At 51.7% G+C, this 20,212-nt stretch overlaps 2 protein-coding genes across 3 annotated transcripts in view; both read right to left on the reverse strand.

The window, feature by feature from the left end:
• Nucleotides 1–1,876, reverse strand: part of UGP2 (UDP-glucose pyrophosphorylase 2) — a 52,310-nt gene extending 50,434 nt beyond the window's left edge. Inside the window, exon 1 of one of the 2 annotated variants that reach the window (XM_054977398.1) lies at nt 1,808–1,876. The gene's annotated coding sequence lies outside the window, so the exon portion shown is untranslated. Of the gene's footprint in view, nt 1–1,480; nt 1,654–1,807 lie in introns of those variants that run through there. The other variant, XM_054977389.1, reaches the window with a different exon arrangement.
• A 5,737-nt stretch (nt 1,877–7,613) lies between these two features.
• LOC129336312 (uncharacterized) lies at nt 7,614–12,281 on the reverse strand. Its single transcript, XM_054989468.1, has 4 exons — nt 11,892–12,281; nt 9,262–9,548; nt 8,905–8,944; nt 7,614–8,552 (listed from the first exon to the last, which is right to left on the reverse strand). Exons 1-4 carry the CDS (start codon nt 12,103–12,105, stop codon nt 7,981–7,983), a joined length of 1,113 nt encoding a protein of 370 aa, XP_054845443.1. The 5' UTR covers nt 12,106–12,281; the 3' UTR covers nt 7,614–7,980.
• Nucleotides 12,282–20,212: the final 7,931 nt, after the last annotated feature.

Here is a 20,212-nt window from a genome sequence, read left to right on the forward strand (position 1 = left end):
AATCAACCTAACCTACTACACAAGGTTGTTAAGAAGAGGTGGAGGTGGGGACATTTTAAACCTTAATGAGAAATGTGGGTTATAAAGCAGCCTAACCTACTACACAGGGTTGTTTGTGAAGATGAAATGGTGGAGGGGGGGGGGAGAAACATTTTAAACCACCTTGAAAAGAGTTATAAATCAGCCTAACTTACCTCACAAGGTTGTTGTTAAGATAAAATGGGGAAAAATATTTTAAATCACCTTGGTGAGAAAAGCAGTTTATAAATCAGCCTAACCTACCTCATGGGGCTGTTGTAATGATAAAATGATGAAGGTGAGAGGAAACAGTTTTAAACCACCTTTGTGAGAAAAGCGAGTTATAAGTATTTTAAAAGCAGTTCTTTAGGGGAAGGGGAATCTGTGAGGGCAAATCAACCCTGGGGCGCTGAACCCTGCAATTTAAGAAAAGGGTCTCCGGACAGGCTTGGATTTTACTGTTAGGACGTCTCCTTTCCCATTCTCATCTCTTCCTCACAAAAACACTAAGCAGATTGACAACAAAAGGGGGCAGACACACGTTCCCCACCACATCAGGATTAAATCTGAGGAGCCCCCCCCCCCCCCCATTATGAAAGCCTGTCAAAAATGGGTGTGGTGTGTGTGTGGGGGGGCGGTTTGAATATCATCTCTGGGCTGGAGCTCCAGACGCACCTTCTCCGCACGCCCAACTGAGGCGAACCAGAAAAGGACACGCCATCTTTCCCGCCTTCCTTGAGAGGCGGGGGGGGGGGGAGCGGGGGCACGGCGGGGCGCCTGCAGGGGCTGGCTGCTCGTTGGGGGGCCCCCAGGACCGCTCGAGCCCCCCCCCCCCCCGCCGGCCCTTTCGCCTCCAAGCCAGGAGGCCTCCTCGCCCTTTAAACTGAAACTCCGCCTTTGAGAAGGCGGGCATGGAGGAGGTCAGGCAGGGAAAGGAGCTGCTCGCAAGGGCTGTAGTGGAAGGGGGGCGGAGAAGGGAGGTTCCATGCCCCCCTCAAAGAAACAGCCTAGGAGGCGAATGTGACCCTCGTGCTTTTCCTCCGGGTTGCCAACCGCCAGGTCGGACCTGGATGTATCCCGGAATGACAGCTCGTGTCCAGACTATATTATAGGCTGACTATACGTATCAGTTCCCCTGAGGGGAAAACATGGCTGATTTGGAAGGTGGGCTGTATGGCATTATACCATGTCGAGGTCCCCCTCGCAACCCCGAGTTCCTCCAATGCTCCAGGAATGTCCTGACCCAGAGTTGGCAACCCTGCCGCCACCCGGTCCCCACGGCTGCCCCACCCCCGTGCACGGCGGCGGCGGCAGAAAGGAACCCCGCGGCTTCTTCCTGAGTTTGCAAACCGAGCACGAGATGGCAACGCGCTCGCGAGGCGCCAGGGGCCCGGGGAGGAAGGCGGCGCGGCGGCAGCTCCCCGCCCCTGCTTTTTGCAAAGCTAGCAAGATCTGTACCCACCTATTTCCTCAGGCACTGGGGCGGGGTGGGGGGCGGGAAAGGGGTTGCGAGCTCAGCTCGGTGGAAAGAAGCCCTGGGTGGCTCCCTAGGCTCGTTCTCGGCCCTTTTTTATTGCACAAGAGGCCGGCTGTGTTCTCCCTCCCCCAGGCCCGAGCTCCGAGCAGCAGAAGCGGAGAAGGCGCTGCAGCCGCCAGCAAAACAAGCCCTCCCGGGCCGCCGGCTGCAGGCTGGTTAAGGCGGCAGAAACGGAAGTGCCGCCCGATGCCTAGAAGGACTGCGCCGGGGGCTCCTTGCAGCGCCGCGCAGGGAGCGCCTGGCGCCACTTACCGTGCAGAGAGAGGCGGCTGGGGGCTGCAAGAGGCCTGCGCGGCTGCAGCGGCGGCGGCGGCTTGGGCTGGCCGAGAGGGCGCGCACACTGGGGTCGTTCGTGGGTATGCCATTAAAGGACAAGGGCCCGCATACATTTCCGAAGAGCAAGGTCAGTTGCACCTTAAAGAGCCACTAGATTTCCAGGGCAGGAGCTTCCCAGAGGCCCTGCTCTCTTTGATAGCTCCTGCCCTGGAAATCTAGTGGCTCTTTTAAGGTGCTGCTAGATTTCCAGGTGCTGCTAGATTTGCCGCAAATTTTGTTAGTCTTATAAGTGCTACTGGACTCTTGCTCTTTGCTAGTGCTACAGACGGGTTCTGCTAGCGCAACACGGGTTCTCATCTTGTTAGAGGTCCGGGGTGTGAATCCAGTGGTACCTTAGAGACCAACAAGATTTTCAAGTGCTGCTGTTATTATTGTTATTACTGATGATGGTGATGATGTCATTTATAGTCCGCCTTTCTTGTGGAGACTCAAGGCAAATTACACAGTGTAAGATTAGTTTGGTGTAGTGGCTAAGAGTGTGGGACTCTAATCTGGAGAGCCGGGTTTAATTCCCCACTCCTGCACTTGAAGCCAGCTGGGTGACCTTGGGTTAGTCACAGCTGTCTCAGAGCTCTCTCAGCCCCACCCACCTCACAGGGTGATTATTGTTATGGGGATAATAATAACATCCTTTGTAAACTGCTCTGAGTGGGTGTTAAGTTGTCCTGAGGGCGGTATATAAATCAAATGTTAGTCGTAGCAGTAGTAGTACAGTCAGTATCAAGGACATTCCCATAAACCATGCTGTAGGGTAAATAAACACAAGTTTACAAAGATGGCAATATAATAGCGGCTTGATTATATACTTCTCTTTAGGCTGATTGGTGCTATTACCTCCACAATACAACTGAGGTGAGAGGAGCAGCTTGCCCACAGCCAACTGCTGTGCTCGTGGCAGTCGTAGAATTTGAATCGGCAAACAACTGATTTGGTGCCCAACTTCTCAAATACTCTGCTACAGCACCTCTAGGATGATAGTGCCTGAAGAAGGGAGCTCTGACTCTTGAAAGCTTGCTGATCTCTAAGGTGCATCATTAGACTCAAATTCTGCTGTTCCACTGGAGGCCAACACAATAACCCACCTAGGGCTGTTTTCACACTGCTTGCCGGCCATGGAACATCATGCCAAGCTCCCAGAATGACAGCATCTTCCTGGCGTGATTTCGCGCCAGGAAGACGCTGTCGTTCCAGGAGCTTGGCACGATGTTCCATGGCCAGCAAGCAGTGTGAAAACAGCCTAAATTTCCAGGCTACGAGCTTTCAAGAGTCAAAGCTCCCTTCTTCAGACACATTTAGAAGTGGAGGTGTGTAGGGTTTTATCCAGCCCGAAGGTGGGAGGGGTATCTAAACTGAAGGTGCAAGATACAGTAATACTGCAGTTAGCTTGATAGAGCAGGGATGTGAACAGCAGAAACTCAGCATCTGTAGTGAAAGAAGAACCCAGTGTCCCTATTAAGGCCTAGGGAGGGCCATTTTTCCAAATTTCTGCAATCTCGCCCTGTGATTTTCTTTGAAGTTTCTCTGCTTGAGGACCAATGGGGCTACCCATCTGAAAATATTTGCAAACAAGTTACAGTTATGTTTAACAATTTAAAAAATGTGTATGTAACAATGTACTGGGAGATGGTGCTGGTGTGATGGGGGGGTAGCTTATAGGGCAAAAAAAAGCTTCCAACTCTGCCTCTCTATTTTTAGCGTGCATTCATAAGCCATTGGATGTTGTGCATTTATTTGCCATTGTTGGCAACTGCACTGGCTGGTCCACAAAGGAAATGATCAGTGGTAAATGACTGGAATAGCTCTAATAGCACAATAGCCAAGGATGTAAGGATGCAGCCCATCTCTATTTATAACTGGGAGACAGAATGCTAGAACACACTTAGTGCTAAGTGCAGTCTGTTTTTAATGGCGTTTATGTGCGAGTGAGGTGTACAGATGCTGTTTCGGCTAGATCTGTGTATCACTGCATACTGCAGTATGACCAAGGGCTTCAGGCAGAGGGAGAGGTGTGAGGAGCAACTTCCTCACTTAGATTTGGAACTGGGGAGAGAACAAGGCTTTCAAAAGCATTTTTAAAATGTTTGCCCTTGGATGGAAAAACTGGTTGCTGCTATATAAGGACAGGTGATGTGCAGGACCCCTCCCTGAGATCTGGAAAACCACTGATGGAGCAGTCAGTATTGATAGACCAATGATCTGACTCAATAGCCCTGTTCACAAGTTGCAATGAACAGCATGTACGATCTAGTGTTCAGTTGATTGCACTTTATACACCTCTGTGTGTGTTTGTTGGTTTTAATAGTTTTTATAATGTGGTTTTATTATGTATATACTTGACCTGTCAGCCCCCCTGCTGGTCCTGAGGAGGACAGAAAGAAGGATATAAGTCTTGTAAATGAATAAATGCATGCCTTAAGTTATTCTCAGTACAGTACAGTAATTCACATTTTATGTTCAATGCATGTACAGCTGAATGTGTGACTGAAACCCCACGTTCATCCTTCTATTGGTCCCTGGTTTCATTTGTAAAACGGACACACATCAGCTCTTTCTTCCAAACAGGAATATGCACATACACACAGATTGTATGTGTGTTCACTGTAACATGTAAACAGGGCTAGTATGAGGCAGCGTCATGTGACAACGACCTTGGAAACTTTGCATTTACTGACATAAACATATTTTATTTGCTGTAAGGAAACTAGAGCTTTATCTCTCTCCACACAACTAATCTAGGGAACATAGAAAGAGGATCTGAGACCCTTGCTAGCAGATTTCCACTGACAAACCTGCTTTCCAGTCTCTGGTGGGGGGCCTTGCCACTATGCCATGCCACTATGGCAGGAGACCTCTCACTGGCAAGCTCCAAAAAACGCCCAGTGACTTCTGGATAAAACTCAGTTTTACCATAGAGTTTCTTGCAATTTCTAGAGCTACTATGTGTCACACGTCCAGGTTTTACTCAGCTAATAAAAAGAGAGATTCTTCAACTGGAGGAAAAAGAATCTGGGAAGGAACCGTGCTTATGAGTTTTCCTCCAGTGTTTATGGATGTTCCCCCAATGTTAGCTCAACCCACTTTGCCTTCCATTGGCTCTTCACCTAGAAAATATAAAGTAAAATGAATCTCCGGTACTGTTATGGCTGTTCCAATACTATTACACCAGTGCTGTTTATGTTTTCCCTCTGTGCTCAGCTTCCTGAGAGAGGTGTGTGTGCCATTTGGTGTTAGAGAGGCATTTGGATTCATCCATTTTTACTTTGTCTTCTCCGAAAAACCACAAGTGCAGCCTGACACTGCCTCTACCCAGCACCATTTTAGTCTATACAAACTTGCTCAGCTTTCTTACCCAAGGGTGCTGTGCTGGAGCAAATAAGAAGCAATTCAGACTTTTGAATGAAACACCTGTGTGTTTAGCACCTTGCTTGGCAAAAATTTCAATAGGGAAGCATATTTAGAATTGAGCAAGGCAGGGGTGGAAATCCTACCAGCAGTCATGGTCTGCCTGGTTCTTTTAAAGGGTGAGTGGTTATTATCTTGGGGTCTCATTTAACCTTTTACTTGTGTCAAGGTAATAGAGGACAATAGAATTAACTAGAAAGTTTAAGTTTCAGTTTTTAAAAAAATACATATTTTAATTAAAAGATTATATGTATGTATGTGTGTGTGTTTACACATACATACACATAATATATATGTATATATTAAAAGATTATATGGATATAAATAGACTACCAAGTTACTGGTTCTGTTCAGTTTTCTCATTAGGGATGCCAGACAGTGGCCCGGCCTCCCCAGGAGCTTCAGGAACAGGGCAAGGGGCAGAAATGATGTCAGACTACATGCTGACATCACATCTGGGCAAAACCCCGGACATGACATCAACGCATTGTCCAACACTCTAGGAATTCTATGGTATTTCGATAGCATTTCTAGAGCATTGTCTGACATCCGACATCAGGTCTGGGGTTTTGCATGGATGTGACATGGCTCATAGCCCAACATCATTCCCACCCCACCCCGGTTTCTCCCATTGGCCCAAGAGGCAAGGAAATTGCCCACAGGAGATTCAGCGGGAGATTGTTCGCCCAAAGCAGGCACTTGACATGCATGGGGTTTTTTTTCTTGTTTTGTGCTTGTGGGATGTTGTAGTAGTCTGGATTATGGTGTAGTCATAGTAGTGGCCTCATATAATCCGGGGCTACCTTCTTCTAGAGCTAGTACACCACTCCAAGAAGCAGGGGTGACGACACTGGCTGCGTCCTGCGCATGGCTCTTTAAACCCCTCTCCCTTTATTTATTAACAAAGGTTTTGGTAGAATTGTCGGTTTATAAATCTCAGCTGCTCATATTTCCATTTACATAAATCTTGGATCATGTCCAAGAGAAAAGAGGTGCGAGGATGCATAAGGGACACTTCTGGCAGAGTTTCTGTTGTGTTCACAGTGAGAAAGGTGGACTATAAATGACATAAAAAAATACAACAACCCTTAGTGCTGACAAGCTGTAGGAGAAAGTAGTGTGAGGTGCACTGAAAGCTGTGCTGGGGCCGAATAGGAAACTATTTGGGGCCCTGATTGGGCCTGATGGCTCCCAGTTACTTACTTCTCATTTACATCGGTGTTTGTTTGTTTTGTAATTAATTTGTTCATATATGACGTCATAGTCTGTGTTCATCTTCAAACAGTTCCAAGAAAAAGAAGGCAAATTAGTTCGGAATGTTCAGTGCCAACAAAAATACTCAGCTGTATTTTCTGGACGTTGGAAAACACTTTTTAAAAATGAGAATCTCATTTGTTTTTATTATAGCAAACTTTCTGTTTATATGAGATTAATTTATTTTCACTGAAAGGAGCCAAATAAATGCTCCATTTAAGTTTTCTACCATCTAAAATTCTGCATCTAAAATTCAGTAATTTTTTTTTACTTAGGAAATAAAAATACGTCTAGAACAGGTCCGTCATTTCTGTGATTATTTGCTAGGTTTATGATCACAAATTCTAAAGATCTTTATTTGGAATTCAAGAGTTTCTTGCAGGTCTTTGATTCTCAGGAATTTTAGAATAAACCACTTTATCCCCGTGTGACCGTGTGTCACACTGAACCTATGGGGAAATGAGTGTGTCACACTGAACCTATGGGGAAATGAGTGTGTCACACTGAACCTATGGGGAAATGAGTGTGGGCAGACTCATGTAGGAAGAGTTTCTGCAGGCTGTTAGAGAACATTAAGCCACATAAAAACTACAGGAAGAAGTAAGATAACCACAGGATGAAAAACAAACAAAAAACCCCATTTCAGATAGATAAATGCTAATCAAACTATCTGCGCTGGCCAGGCTCAAAACATACGTACAAAACCCAGCATTTATCTAATGCAGAATCTTACTAAATAGCTCATCGGGGAGTGTCTCTACATGAGATGCCTCGGGGCATGTTCATCAAGTGTAGGGAGAGAGAGCCCACAAAGATCGCTCCTCAGAGGATTTGCTAATTTCATTTTCGCCTCCTGGAGGGCTCTGTTAGTTTCACCTGTCCAGTCACAAACTGTGTGGAATCGCAACCAGAGGGCAGCGAGGAACGGAAATGGGCTGGAGCTGCCTTCCAGAGCTGGGCTTGGACCTGGAGAGGTTGTCGCCTAGGCCGAGAGGAGGGAGCTGGGAGACCCGCAACAAACCGAGACCACACACGAGCTTGGATAAAAAATGGCCACAACTTTATTGACAGCAGCAAACAAGGAGTATTGGCGCCACATGTGGGTCAGATCCCAAAGAGCATCGGCAGACCCGCCTGCCAGCCGATGAGCCTCGACCCCCCCAGATCCCGGCTGGGGGAGGGAAAACCAAGGAGTGGCATTAGGGGGAGATCACCTGGGTGTACACCCCTGGGTGATTCCCCTGCCACCTGGGAGTGAGGATGCTGTGGCAGCCCCCGAGCTGGGCATGCATCCCCATGCCTCACTCCCAAGACTCCTTATGGGAATCTCCTTAACGGGGAGCCTGGGGCCCGGAGGCCCCCAGCTCCCCCCAAAAGGGATCTGACCCAATGACCACCGCCACCAGAGCCACCCGTGGCTCCCGCCAACACTCCTACTGCTGGCACCAGCCCAACAAGCCATCCCGCAGGTCTTGGAGCCAGATGTCCTGCCCCCAGCTTGACAGGTGAACCCCATCGGGGGAGAAAAGGGGGGCGATGCGGTACGAAATGTCCCAGTGTGCGACGAAACGACCACCAGTTTCCTCGACGTGGCGACGCAGGGCCCGAGCAACCCTCTGCCTGATGCCGTCGACTTTCTTGGGGCACCGCGCCCCCCGCCAGACCTGCCTCTGGAGTAAGTCCGACCAGATCAAGGCCGTCTGGGGGAAGAGTCCTTGTAGTTTGACCAGGTCAGAGCACATGGCCCGCTGCAGATCGGGCCCCTCCCGCTTGCCCAAGTCGTTCTCCCCGAGTTGGATGACCAATGCATCTGGAGGGCCCAGCCGCCGGGCCTGACGAACCAACAACGGGAGAAGGGAGTCCCAGAGCATTCCCCGCACGCCCATCCAGTGGATCCGCAGGCAGTCTTCCAAGCCCAGGTGGCGGCCCCAGCCAGATGACGCTGCATACTTTCCAGCCCAATGGACGATGCTGTGTCCGCAAATCCAAACCGACTTCTTTGGTCCTGCGAAGAGAACAATCAAACAACCACCACGTCAGTGCCCATTCACCCAGTGCGGGCGGATGTACGACCGAAAGGCCCGGGAACGCCAGCGCCCGATGGCCATGGCCGGCTGCCTCAGTGGCGGCCCCGATGCGGAAGGAATGCGTGCCGAACTGGGAGGGGGGGAGCCCGGCGATATCCAGGCAGGCCCGCAGGAGGGAAGAAAACTGATAGCGGGTGAGGGGAGAGAGGTCCCTGTGAATAAGGAAGGGGCCCTGCTGCTGAGGACGAATGCGCAAATAGGCCCCCACTGCCCGCACCGGGCACGCTGCCCCCCGCCGGGAGGCCCGCAGGCAGATGGCAGCCCCCTTACCGCGCTGGTCCGTCTTGGAGCGTCGAATGGTGATGACCACCTGTCGGGGGGACCAGCACACGTCCGCGAAGGACAGGGCCCTGCCGCTTGTGTCGGCCTAGGAACCCGCCACCAACTCGCTGACTCGGAGGGCCCCGAAAAAGGCCAAGGAGAAGGCCGAGCGAAACAGCTGCGCCTCGAAGGAGGACCAGCAAAGGTCGGGTAGCACCTGTAGTATGCAGCGCAGGATGGGTAGGGAAATGGGGCGGCGTGCGTCGGGGGGGGAGGGGCCAGCCTAGCCCAGCCCTCTATGGCCCTACGGGGGATAAATCCACAGCATGGGTCAGGGAAGCCTAGCGCTTTGCAAAAGAAGGAGACTGCTGCTAAGTCATGCCTCGTGGTGCGGGGGGCCCGCCCCAGGGCCCGCAGGTGGGCCAGGTAGCGGAGCACCTCCTCCTGAGAGGGGGGCCGTAAAGCCCCACCCCTCGCCCCCCAAGTGAACGCCACGAAGCGCTCCTGCGCTGCCGAGTAGGACTTGAGCGTGGACGGGGCCACTGAACTAAATACTCCCTGCATCACGATGTCTCTCCAGCCAGCCATAGCTCCTCCGGAAATGGATCGGGGGTGCGTTGAGCCTCTGGAGCCAGTGCAAAGAACCTCTCCATCTGGAATCGAGACAATGCGTCTGCAAGGCCATTGTCCACACCTGCTACATGACGGGCCGAAAAGGTAACGTTAGCTTCCAGACAGACCAAAACAAAACGGCGCACCAGCCGCATGACCCGCTCAGAGCGAGAGGACTGCTTGTTGATGACCCGGACAGTTGCCTGATTGTCGCACCAAAACACCACCCGTCTGTCCCGCAGCACCTCCCCCCAAATGGAAACCGCCACCAGGATGGGGAAAAACTCGAGGAATGTGAGGTCCCGAAGGACCCCCGACCCTTCCCAAGAGGGCGGCCAGCGGTGGGCGCACCAACGCCCCATGAAGTAGACCCCGAATCCCAGACTGCCCGCGGCATCCGAATAGACCTGGAGTGCAGAGCCCAGATCCAGGGGATCCTGCCAAAGGGAAACCCCATTGAAGGTAGACAGGAACCGCAGGCCCAGGAGAGTTGCGCGCAGAAGGCCCGCCCTGGGGTGACGACCCTGCAGGCAAAATTGAGGTGACCAATGATGGACTGCAGCTCCCTAAGGGTGCATTTCTCCCGGGCCAGAGTTCCCCTGATCAACTCCTGAAGGCGCCTGAGCTTGTCCAAAGGAAGCCGGGAGAGCCCAGCCGCTGAATCCAGCTCGATGCCCAGATAAGTGAGGCGAGAGGCCGGGCCCTCGGTTTTTTCCTGGGCCAGGGGGACCCCCAATTCCGCCGCCAGCGCCTGAAAGATCTTTAGGCGATCGGCGCACGCCGAGCTGTTAGGTGGCGCCATGATCATAAAGTCATCGAGATAATGAGTGATAAAGGGGGCCCTCATGCGTTCCTTGGCGGCCCACTCCAGGAACGTGCTAAAGGCCTCAAAGGCTGAGCAGGCTACGGAACATCCCATCGGCATGGCCTTGTCCACGTACCACATGCCCTGGAATTTAAACCCTAACAGGCACTGGTCGTCGGGGTGGACCGGTAGCAAGCGGAACGCTGACTAGACATCGCATTTTGCCATAAGGGCACCCCGCCCGCAGGCTCTGACTAACCTGACCGCATGGTTGAAGGATGCATACCTGACTGAGCAAAGCTCAGGCGGGATGGCCTCATTTACCGAGGAGCCCCGCGGGTAGGAGAGGTGGTGTATGAGGCGGTGCTCGCCGGGGGTTTTCTTGGGAACAACACCCAGGGGGGAAACCCTGAGGTTGGGCAACGGGGGGCTGGGGAATGGCCCCGCCACCCGGCCCGCGGCGACCTCCTTGGTAATTTTTGTCGCCACCACTAGGGGAAGCTCCCTGGCAGATTTTAGGTTGCCCGCTGAGGTGGCCACCCGGGGCCCAGTGAAGGGGATGCGGAACCCGAGCGAAAACCCCTCCCTTAAAAAACTAGCAGCCTGCCTATCAGGATATCGTGCCAGGAGGGGAAGGATGGCGCTTAGCCGAACGGGTGTGCGGGCGAGGCCAGGCAACCCGCAAAAGGGGCTAGTTGCCGCCACCGGCGGACTGGGAAGCTGCGGTGCCCGACCCTCCATCGTTGCGCGCGTTGTTGCTGGAGGGCCGGCCGGCTCGAAAGGGCTGGGACGAGGCGGGCCCCCGGGGGCAGGCAGGGCGGGAGTGGGCACCCCCGCAGGCGTCGCAGTTGTGGTCAAAACGGCACCTGGGCTGCTGACATTTTCCCTGGTTGTACTCCCAGCATAAACCCCTGCCCCTGTCCCTACGGGGGGGCCAGCAGCCGGAGCGGGATCCCTCCCCTCTGCCCTTCATGTGGGGACCCACCAACCAGAGCCATAACTTCTGGTTGATGAGGTCCCACCGCATCCGTGGGTTATGGGAGGCCCGTTTCCGAAAAGCCTCGTCATAATCCAGAGCTGCGAGATCCCCCGGGCCCTGCGAGATCCCCCGGGCGCCCGGGCCCTGAGCACGTTCCTCAAATGATTCGTGAGGTGCCAGCCCCTGTCAGGATAGGCGGCTTGGACCACCCCTGAGTAAACCGTGAAACCCTCCAGCCAGTTGGAGAAGGTGCGTTCCGCAGCCTCCTTTTTCGCCCCTTTTTTCTCCCGCTTTGAAGAGGGGGCGTACCTCCCATCCTCCGCCTCAGGCCTTAGCAATGAAAGGACGTCCACGTAAAATCCGTCCAATATGCGCTCCCGGACCTTGCGGGGAAGGTGGATACCGGGGGGGTCCTCGTTGTCCAAGAAGGACGAGGTGGGAGGGGGGGGTCGGTAGTGCCCCATACCGCCCGGGGGTCACCCTCCCCGCGACGGCCCGCGGCCCGCTGGCGCTGGGCCCACTCAGGGAGACCGGGGGCGCTTGAAGCCACCTCCCAATAGCTCCCATCCTGATCCCCCTCGTCCGAGGACGAGGACTCACCTGTGGTCCAGTCGCTGTCTGAATCCTCATGATGCCGACGGTGGCTTCCTCTCTCGCGGCCCGTCCTCCTCCTCTTGGCCGACCTCCTGCGACGCCTGCTGGTGGAGCGCTCTGGGCTGGATGAGGGGGAGCGTGAGTCGTGGTGCCTGGCTCGCGCCGCACCTCTCTTCGCCTTGTTGCTCCCCTTCCGTTGGGGGACCTCAACGGGCTGCATGGCTGTGGGGGCTGCCACGGGCCCGGAGTTCCCCAGATTTGCAACCCTGGCTGTCAGGGCCTCCAGTGCCCGGCTGATGTTTTGGAGTGTAGAGGGATTGGAGTCCCACTCAGAGCCCCCCTCCGCAACGCTTCTCGCACCCCTGGCCTTGCCCTGCCGACGGGACCTGGCTGCAGAGGAGCCAGGCTTAAGGGCTGCTCTGACCCCCTGCCCGAGACTAGGGGGTTGGCTGGTATGGTCCCCAGGCTGACCCCTTGCCTTTCTGGGGGCACGGGGCGCAGTAGTGCCGGTGCCAGCAGCCTTGCCCTGAGTGGGCCTTGGCCTGCTGCCCCTGCTGGCCTTGGGGGCTGCCGCTGGGGGCCTGGGCAGGGGTGCGCGCCCCTCCCTCGATGCCTTGTCACCCCCCCCGGGTGCCCTTCTTCCCCCCAGCCTGCTTCCCTGGTGGGGCCATGCGCCCTAGAAGCCTGCTGTTTCCCTTTCCAAGAACGGGGAAGGAAGAGAAGAGGAGGGGAAGGAGCAATGCCCCCTGTATCAGGAATGCAAGGGGGATAGGAGACGGCAGAAGCCCCCCCTGCAGAGGAATGAGGGGGGAGAAGAGACGGCGAAGCCTCTGCTGCTGAGCCGCGCCTCCGCTGCTGTGCCGCGCCGCCTGGCCAAGGCACGGGGGGGGCTGAGGCTCAGCTAAACCTCCCCCCACGTGCTCGTCCCTTTGTGCTTGACGCCGCTCGACTGCCTCCCAGTGTCCGGAGCTCGACTCCTGCTGCGGCGAAGCACGGGGGCCGAGGCTCAGCTAAACCTCGCCCTTGTGTGCTCTTCCTGCAGCTCTTCTTGCTCCAATGCCGTCCTCTCCGCCGCCGCTCGGTCGCCGCCGTCCGCCGCTTCCTCCTTCTCCTGTTGCTGCTCCGACCACAGACCGAGCTTAAGTGAGGAGGGCGGGGACGGCAGCCAGGTAAATACCCGGCTGCCGGACCTGAGGGAAAACTGCAGCCCAGAGGTCCGCAGACAAGCCCCGCCCCTCCGGAGCCCGCCTGGGACGCCGTGATTGGCCGGCCCCAGGGATTTGAACTGATTGGTCGCCGGCCGGCCCCACGCGTCCCAGGCAAGCCGGCACCCAGCCGTTGCAGCCCTCCATCCTCCTCCAGGCCCGCCGGTGGCAACCGGGCGCCAGGTGAGTCTGGTCGCCTTCGTTTATAATGAGCTGAAGTTTCCCTTCTGGCACTTCACAGCCCTTTCACACAACTCCAGTGTACAGCAAAGCCTTTGCTCTGCCACCGGCTCTGTCTTTTTGAACTACCCTTCATGGCTAACGTTGCATATCCCGACACGTATTCTAGTTCCTTGTCATCTCTCTTGGAGATCGCCAGTGCTCCAACCCTGAGCAACCTACCCATTCTGGAGACTTCCAACTACTACAACAGTTGTACACGCTCACTGGCTCGGCAGCCACATAGTGGCTCGTAAAACATGCTACCTGTGGCTTTTTTGAGCACCATTCTGCAAGGAAGAGATCTGCCCCACTTTTCAGGAAAGTGGGCAAGGTTATTGCTCAGGAAGGTTTGTGGTTGGCAGCAGGGCTTTTTTTCTGGGAAAAGAGGTGATGGAACTCAATGGGTTGCCAGCACAGGGGGCAATTCCTGGCAGGATGTGGTGCCCCTAGTATCACACGTGTGTGCGCAAAGTGCACGCACACTCCCAAGACCACATAATGATGTCACTTTGGGTCAGCTAGAACAAGAGGGGAGTTTTTAAAAGTTTAAATCACCCTCGGCAAAAAATGGTCACATGGCCTGTGGTCCCACCCTCTGATCTCCTGATGGGGGAGTTTAGATTGTCCTCCACGTGGAGGGCAATCTAAACTCCCCTCTGTCTGGAGATCAGAGGGCGGGGCCACCAATCATGTGACCATTTTCAAAAGGTCCTGGAACTCTGTTCCACTGCGTTCCAGCTGAAGAAAAGCCCTGGTTGGCAGTGTGGTTCCCTCTTTGAGACAGCCACTGCTGATGGGCAGGAAAGCTATGAGCCTCCCTGAGTGGTCAGCCTTGTGTCTGGGATGGAAAGAGCCACATAACTACTGTATGCCCAGGGCACCACTTCGCCAAACACACACATACAATAATCTTGTGAAGATAATAATACCACTGACTTCGTTCACTGCTCTGAGTGGGGTGCTAATCTGTCTAGAAGAGCGGTATATAAGCACAGTTGTTATAAGATATAACTATTAAGATATTATAAGATACTATTAAGCAAGGCTGCTTTCACATGCATTGGGTAATGCACTTTCAGTACTTTCAATGCACTCTGCAAACTTTGCAATCAGTTGCAAATAATTGCTAAAGTGCATTGAAAACGTGTTATGCAATGTGTGTGAAAGCAGCCTGAGGAACTATAACAACAGCCTTTAAATTACCAGAGTGCCTCCATGCCTGTAGAGCTGTCTCTCTCCACGACTGCTTCAGCTGCCTCCAGCCACAAGGAGGGGAATTGGCTTCCCTTTCTATCTCGCGGCTCTCATCTCAGCATAAGGCACATGGGTGAGAGAGGGAGGTTCCCAAGGTGCTGAGAGGAGGGCCAGCCGGTTGTGAAGGAAGTGGAGTAATCTGTCTCTCTCTCACACACACACACTATGGCCAGCTTGCACTTCTCTTGTGTAGCTGCTGTGGTGATGGTGGAGGTCGCAATCTCTCTTCTCTGTGGCCATGTTGATGTCCTGACCGCTGCTTGGGGCACTGAGATGAGAGGCTGCAGAGAAGAGTGGAGGTTTGTGGGAAAGGACAGGCCCTTTCTTTCCAACCCTGGCACTAGGCCCACATCTTACCTGCCTTCCAGATCCTCTGGCAGTGGCTGTTTCAAGGTGGGAACCACCTGGCAACCATAGGTCCTACCGGGCAATGAATGACCCTCCCACTTTCCTGAAAGATGGGGCAGATCCCAACACTGAGGAATGGAGTTCCAAAGAGCCACAGACAGCATGTCAAAGAGCCACATGCGGCTCCTGAGCCACTGATAGGGATCCCATTTACCCAGTGGGGGCAGGGGATCCCCCGCTTTCACCCTCCACCCCCCCCCCGCCTCTACTTACTTGGCCGATGGGGAGGAGGCATGGGAACAGGCCTCCTGGGTGCGCTCCAGTGATGTCGTCGTGGTGCCCCAAAAGCGCTCCTGCTCTTCACTGCAGGCCCCAAATGAGCCAAATTGGACCCATTTGAGGCCCAAATCAGCCTGCTGAGAAGTGTAGGAGCTCTCCTGCACCTGCACAGAGACATCTCTGGAAGTAACGCCTCCGGAAGTGACATCATCGCGCAGCCGGGGGACCGTGTGCAATGACAACATTAAGAGTGGGAGAAGGAGGTAAGAGCCAGGTCTCTCCCTTCCGTCTGGGAGGGTAAGGGGACCTGGCAACCTGAGCCACTGAGTGAGTGTCGCTGTTCAAGTTCCATTCATATTCTAGAATTTGCTATAGACTTTCAGTCCAGAATTGGGTTGGTTCGTCCTCTCACACATCTTACCTTGCTCCTTAAATTCTATTACACTGTGCACATTCAATGACATCACAACAGCTCAGCCAACAGTTGGGTGAACTAGCAGGAGACAGGCAGCAGCCAACAACCAGTTTTAGTCTAGTGTGCGTATATGTGTGTGTGTGTGTGTGTTCGAATGTATACCCACACAAAATCGTCCGATACAACATAATGTATTCCCCTCTATCTCAGACACTGAAACTAAAGGTGCCTCATTTTCATACTTGGAATTTGCCACCTTTCCTTTCTGTTTCCTAATGCTTAATGCTGCACATTACTGAATAGTTGGTGCCACATGATAAAATTCGTTCTCTTGATAAGACCACACAGTACAGGCTATAATTATCAAGATAGTGGCAATTACAGTGATTACTGTGAGAGATTGGATGGGGAACATTTTGCTTTGGTAACACAATACAAATGCTAAAGTTAATTTGTGGTGAACTGCTAACGTTTCTCTCCCTGAGGGCCTTTTCCATACCAGGCTTTTTAAAAATGCAAGCGTAGATACACAACCACGCAATGCCATTACAGCATGCCTGAGAAACTCTGAAAACAGAAGGTGGGCATGACTTCGTTATATTTTCACATTTCCATTGGCGCTAAGCTAATTTCCTGATTTTGAGGGGTGGTTCCATGTTTTTAAATAACCAAAATAACTGCGTTAATTGGTGAGGCTAATAGACAGTTCCATAAGAGCCCAGAAAAACTGCATTGCCTCTTCGGAGGAACCACTGAAAAAGGGTCATTAATGGATTGTTGGGCTAGGCCTGGGAAGTCCCGGACCGAAACCCCTGCCACTCACGATGAAAACCACCAGGTGACTTTTGGTCAGTCATTCCCTCACAGCCTAACCTACCTCACAGCGTTGCCATTGTTGTGAAGCAAAAATGGAGGAGGGGAGAACGATGTATGCTGCCATGTGGTCCTTGAAGGAAAGGCAGGCGTTCAACAAACTCAACAAAATTAATTCAGGAGAGCCAGTTTGGAGTAGTGGTTAAGAGTGGCAGGACTTTAACCTGGAGAACTGGGTTTCGTTCCCCAGTTGGGTGACCTTTGGTCAGTGACAGCTCTCTCAGAGCTCTCTCAGCCCCACTCACCTCACAGGGTGGTTACTGTGGGGATAATAATGACATACTTTGTAAACCACCCTGAGTGGGTGTTAAGTTGTCCTGAAGGGTGGTATATAAATCAAATACTACTACTACTACACAGGTAATGGGATTATACTGTAACAAAATGGTTCAGAAAGATGCCAGAGTTGCAAGCCATTTGGTTTAAGTTCAAAAAATAAAAGTTAAAGGGTTCTTGGTCCATGGCACGCCCCCAGTGGCCTTGAATGAGCTAGTCCTTTGGATTCAAAACCAGCCCAAGATATACTTGGTTACTTTTTGGATTTTTTTCTTAGTATGTTTTTTTGTATTTTCATTCTTTTGTAATTAATGTTAATAATAATAATAATAATAATAGATTTATATACTGCCCTTCAAGACTTAACTCAGAGTGGTTTACAAAGTGTGTTAGTATTATCCCCACAACAATCACCCTGTGAGGTGGGCAGGGCTGAGAGAGCTCTGAGAGAGCTGTGACTGATCCAAGGTCACCCAGCTGGCTTCATGCGGAGGAGCAGGGAACCAAACCTGGTTCTCCAGATTAGAGTCCTGCTGCTCTTAATGACTACACCAAACTAGCTCTCAACTGTATGCTGCTTTGGGTCCTTTCATGGAGAAAAGCAGCAAATAAATGCACTAAGAAAGAAGAAATATATTAAATGTGAATGGTTTGCCACCATGGCAAAAATCAAATCACAACCCGTGTTTTTTTATTTGCTTTGGATGCTTACACAAGTCTTTGTGTTGGCGATTGCACAGCAATTAGATATAAGTTTGCAGAGTTGCAGAGTTTGATAGTCGCGTAATGGAAATAAGTAGACACACTCTATAAAAATACTTTACTACATAATAGGGTAAAAAGGGTACATTTGGTAGGAAAAACAACAAACAGTTTCTGACTACAGCTTGATAGTCTCAACTAGGTACTAGAGAGAGAAAAGTTTAGACTGCATGGTCTAGTGAAGTAGTAGTAGTGGACTGTAGTAGCAGACTGAACAAAGGGCAATAAACCCTTAGTATATGTTGCTAGCTAATTGCCCCCCAATAAACTGGCTCATCCAATAGACAATCCTGGGTTCCCTCATTAAGACTAAAGACACCCACTTTCTCTGGCGGGAACTTATCTCGAAGCCTAAGTGGTCCTATGCTAACTAGCTATCTGACTAAACAAACAGAACAACAATTTAACTCGTTCATGACTGAGCGTAGGACACTTGCAAAAATTCCAACACTTTGCCTGTCTCCTGATAATAATTGAGTTGCGGCGTTCTGCACCAATTAGAGTTTCTGAGTTGACTTTGATGGGAGACCTATGTAGAGTGCATTACAGTAGTCTAGTCTCAATGTTACCATGGTGTGGATCCAGGAGGCCAGATTGGTCATGTCAAGGTGGGGTGGGGGCATCTTCTGGGCTAGACTGAGTTGGAAGAGAGCACTTTGTGCAGCTGCATTAACTTGCTTCTTTAGCAGCAATGCTGGATCCAGCATGACCCCAGGGCTCTTAACTGAGTCTGACAGGGTCAACTGAAATCCGTCGATTTCCAGCCAGCATCACTTCCGTCTTGTCTGGGTTCAATTCCAGTCTGCTCACTTTCAGTCATTTGGTCGCAGCTGTCAGGCAACGACTAAAGACTTCTACTGCATCAGCAGGGTATTTGGGTCGAGAGACACAGCTGGGTGTCATCCACATAGCGTGATGACTTTCCAGTTCCATAGCTATGAATTATTTCTCCTAATGGCTCTACACACATGTTAAATAACATGGGGGATAAGATTGCGCCCTGTGAAACCCCGCAAAATAATTCCCATACTGCTGGTAGCTAGTCACCAATAGCAAACCTTTGCATCTGTTCCATGAGAAACTATTCAAACCAGTTCAAGGTACATCCCCCGATACCCACTTCTGCCTCCAAATGCCTCAACAGGATGGTATGGTCTACTCTTTCAAACGCTGCAGATAGATCCAGGAGGAGCAACAATGAAGCACTGCCTTTGTCCACATTCAGGCCAAAGTCATCATCAGCTAAAGAGCTGTCTCTGTCCCACAGCCCACCCTGAAACCAGACTGAATAGGGTCCAGAGCACCAGAATTATCCAAGAAGTTACAGAGTTGGTCTGCGACTGCTCTCTCTCTCACTTTGCTTAATAGAAAGGGCAGATTAGAGCTTGGGTGATAATTGGCCACATCATTTTTGTCTAGGGATGGTTGTTTAAACAGCAGTGGATAGCAACCTCTTTGAGCGACTGAAGGAAGTTGCCGTCAGTGACTGATTTATTACAGATCTCGAGACTCCTTTATGTGGTCTTTGCATGATTTTAGCAGCTAAGATGAGCAAGGCTCTACTGCACAAGTAGTGGTCTATACAGATGCCAGGATCTTGTCAATATCCATCACTGTAATTGGGCCAAAGTGGTCCATAAGGGGACCAGACTGTGTACGAAGCATTTCTTCTGCCTTGCCTATATTGCAGCTGGCATCCAGATCACAGCATGTTCATGTTATGTTATCAGCAAAAAACTTTGCAAAGGTTTCACAGCTAATTATCTGTTCTTGAGACAGTAAAGGTTCAGATTTAGGAGTCAGAAGAAGATACCTTCAACAACTGGAATGGTTGTGAACGAGCAGGTGCATGAACATCTCCTCCACTCTGCAGTCACTCCATTGGCTGCATGTGTCAGGTCTGTGGCCCACTGTCCTTACATATTGTTAGTCCATGTATGATATGTTGCAATAGCCTCTTGCACCTGCTCCCTGTTGCTTTCCAGATCCCGAGACGAGCGAGCGCTTATCTTGGATGCCTAGCCGCAGCGGCCTTGGGACAGCTCCTTCTCTTCCCGCTACTGATTGTGTTAGGCCAGGAGGGCCTAACGTGAAAGGATTGATATAATGTAACCTATGCTCACTGCATCATTCTTAACAAGAGACCTGTGTACAGCCAGACGCCTTTAATTGCTTCTGTGCAACCTATGGACATATGTACCGAGAAGCCTGTGATATCCCAATAAAGACCTATTTACTCAAGAGAGCTTGGATTTCTTGCTGCAAGGGTCGGGAGTCACCTTCAACGTATCCTGTCTTCCATAGACTGACACCATGCTCAGTTCAAGTTATTGGTTATCACATACAAAGCTTTTCACGGCCTTGGCCCAGCAGCTTTGCTCATCTGAACAGGGTCTCCTGAAGGTGCCACCCTAGACATGGGCAAAATCAACAGCAGCCCGTACACAGGCTTTCTCTGTGGTGGCCCCTACCCTGTGAAATGGCCTGCCTGAGAGCCAAGCTACAAGTGACAAATGACACTTGAACGGCAAGTGAACAGACTCACATGCATTCCTCCCTGTTCACTTGCACTCCACTTGCACTCCACTGCTAGTGGAGCACAAGCGAACAGGGAGAAATACACGTGAGTCTGTTCTCTTGCCATTCAAGTGTCATTCGTCACTTGTAGCTTGGCCCTGAGGAGGTCAGGAGAG

This window comes from Eublepharis macularius, chromosome 1 (assembly GCF_028583425.1).
Source record: "Eublepharis macularius isolate TG4126 chromosome 1, MPM_Emac_v1.0, whole genome shotgun sequence".
Lineage (NCBI taxonomy): Eukaryota > Metazoa > Chordata > Lepidosauria > Squamata > Eublepharidae > Eublepharis > Eublepharis macularius.

Excerpts from the sequence above, each read along its gene's own strand:
- LOC129336312 (XM_054989468.1), bottom strand. The coding sequence starts at position 12,105 with ATGCAGCCCGTTGAGGTCCCCCAACGGAAGGGGAGCAACAAGGCGAAG. Across the intron at positions 9,549-11,891 it reads AGACAGCGACTGGACCACAG|ATGGAGAGGTTCTTTGCACT; the intron begins GTGAGTCCTCGT and ends TCTCGATTCCAG. Across the intron at positions 8,945-9,261 it reads CGAGGCATGACTTAGCAGCA|GTGGTCATCACCATTCGACG; the intron begins GTCTCCTTCTTT and ends TCCCCCCGACAG.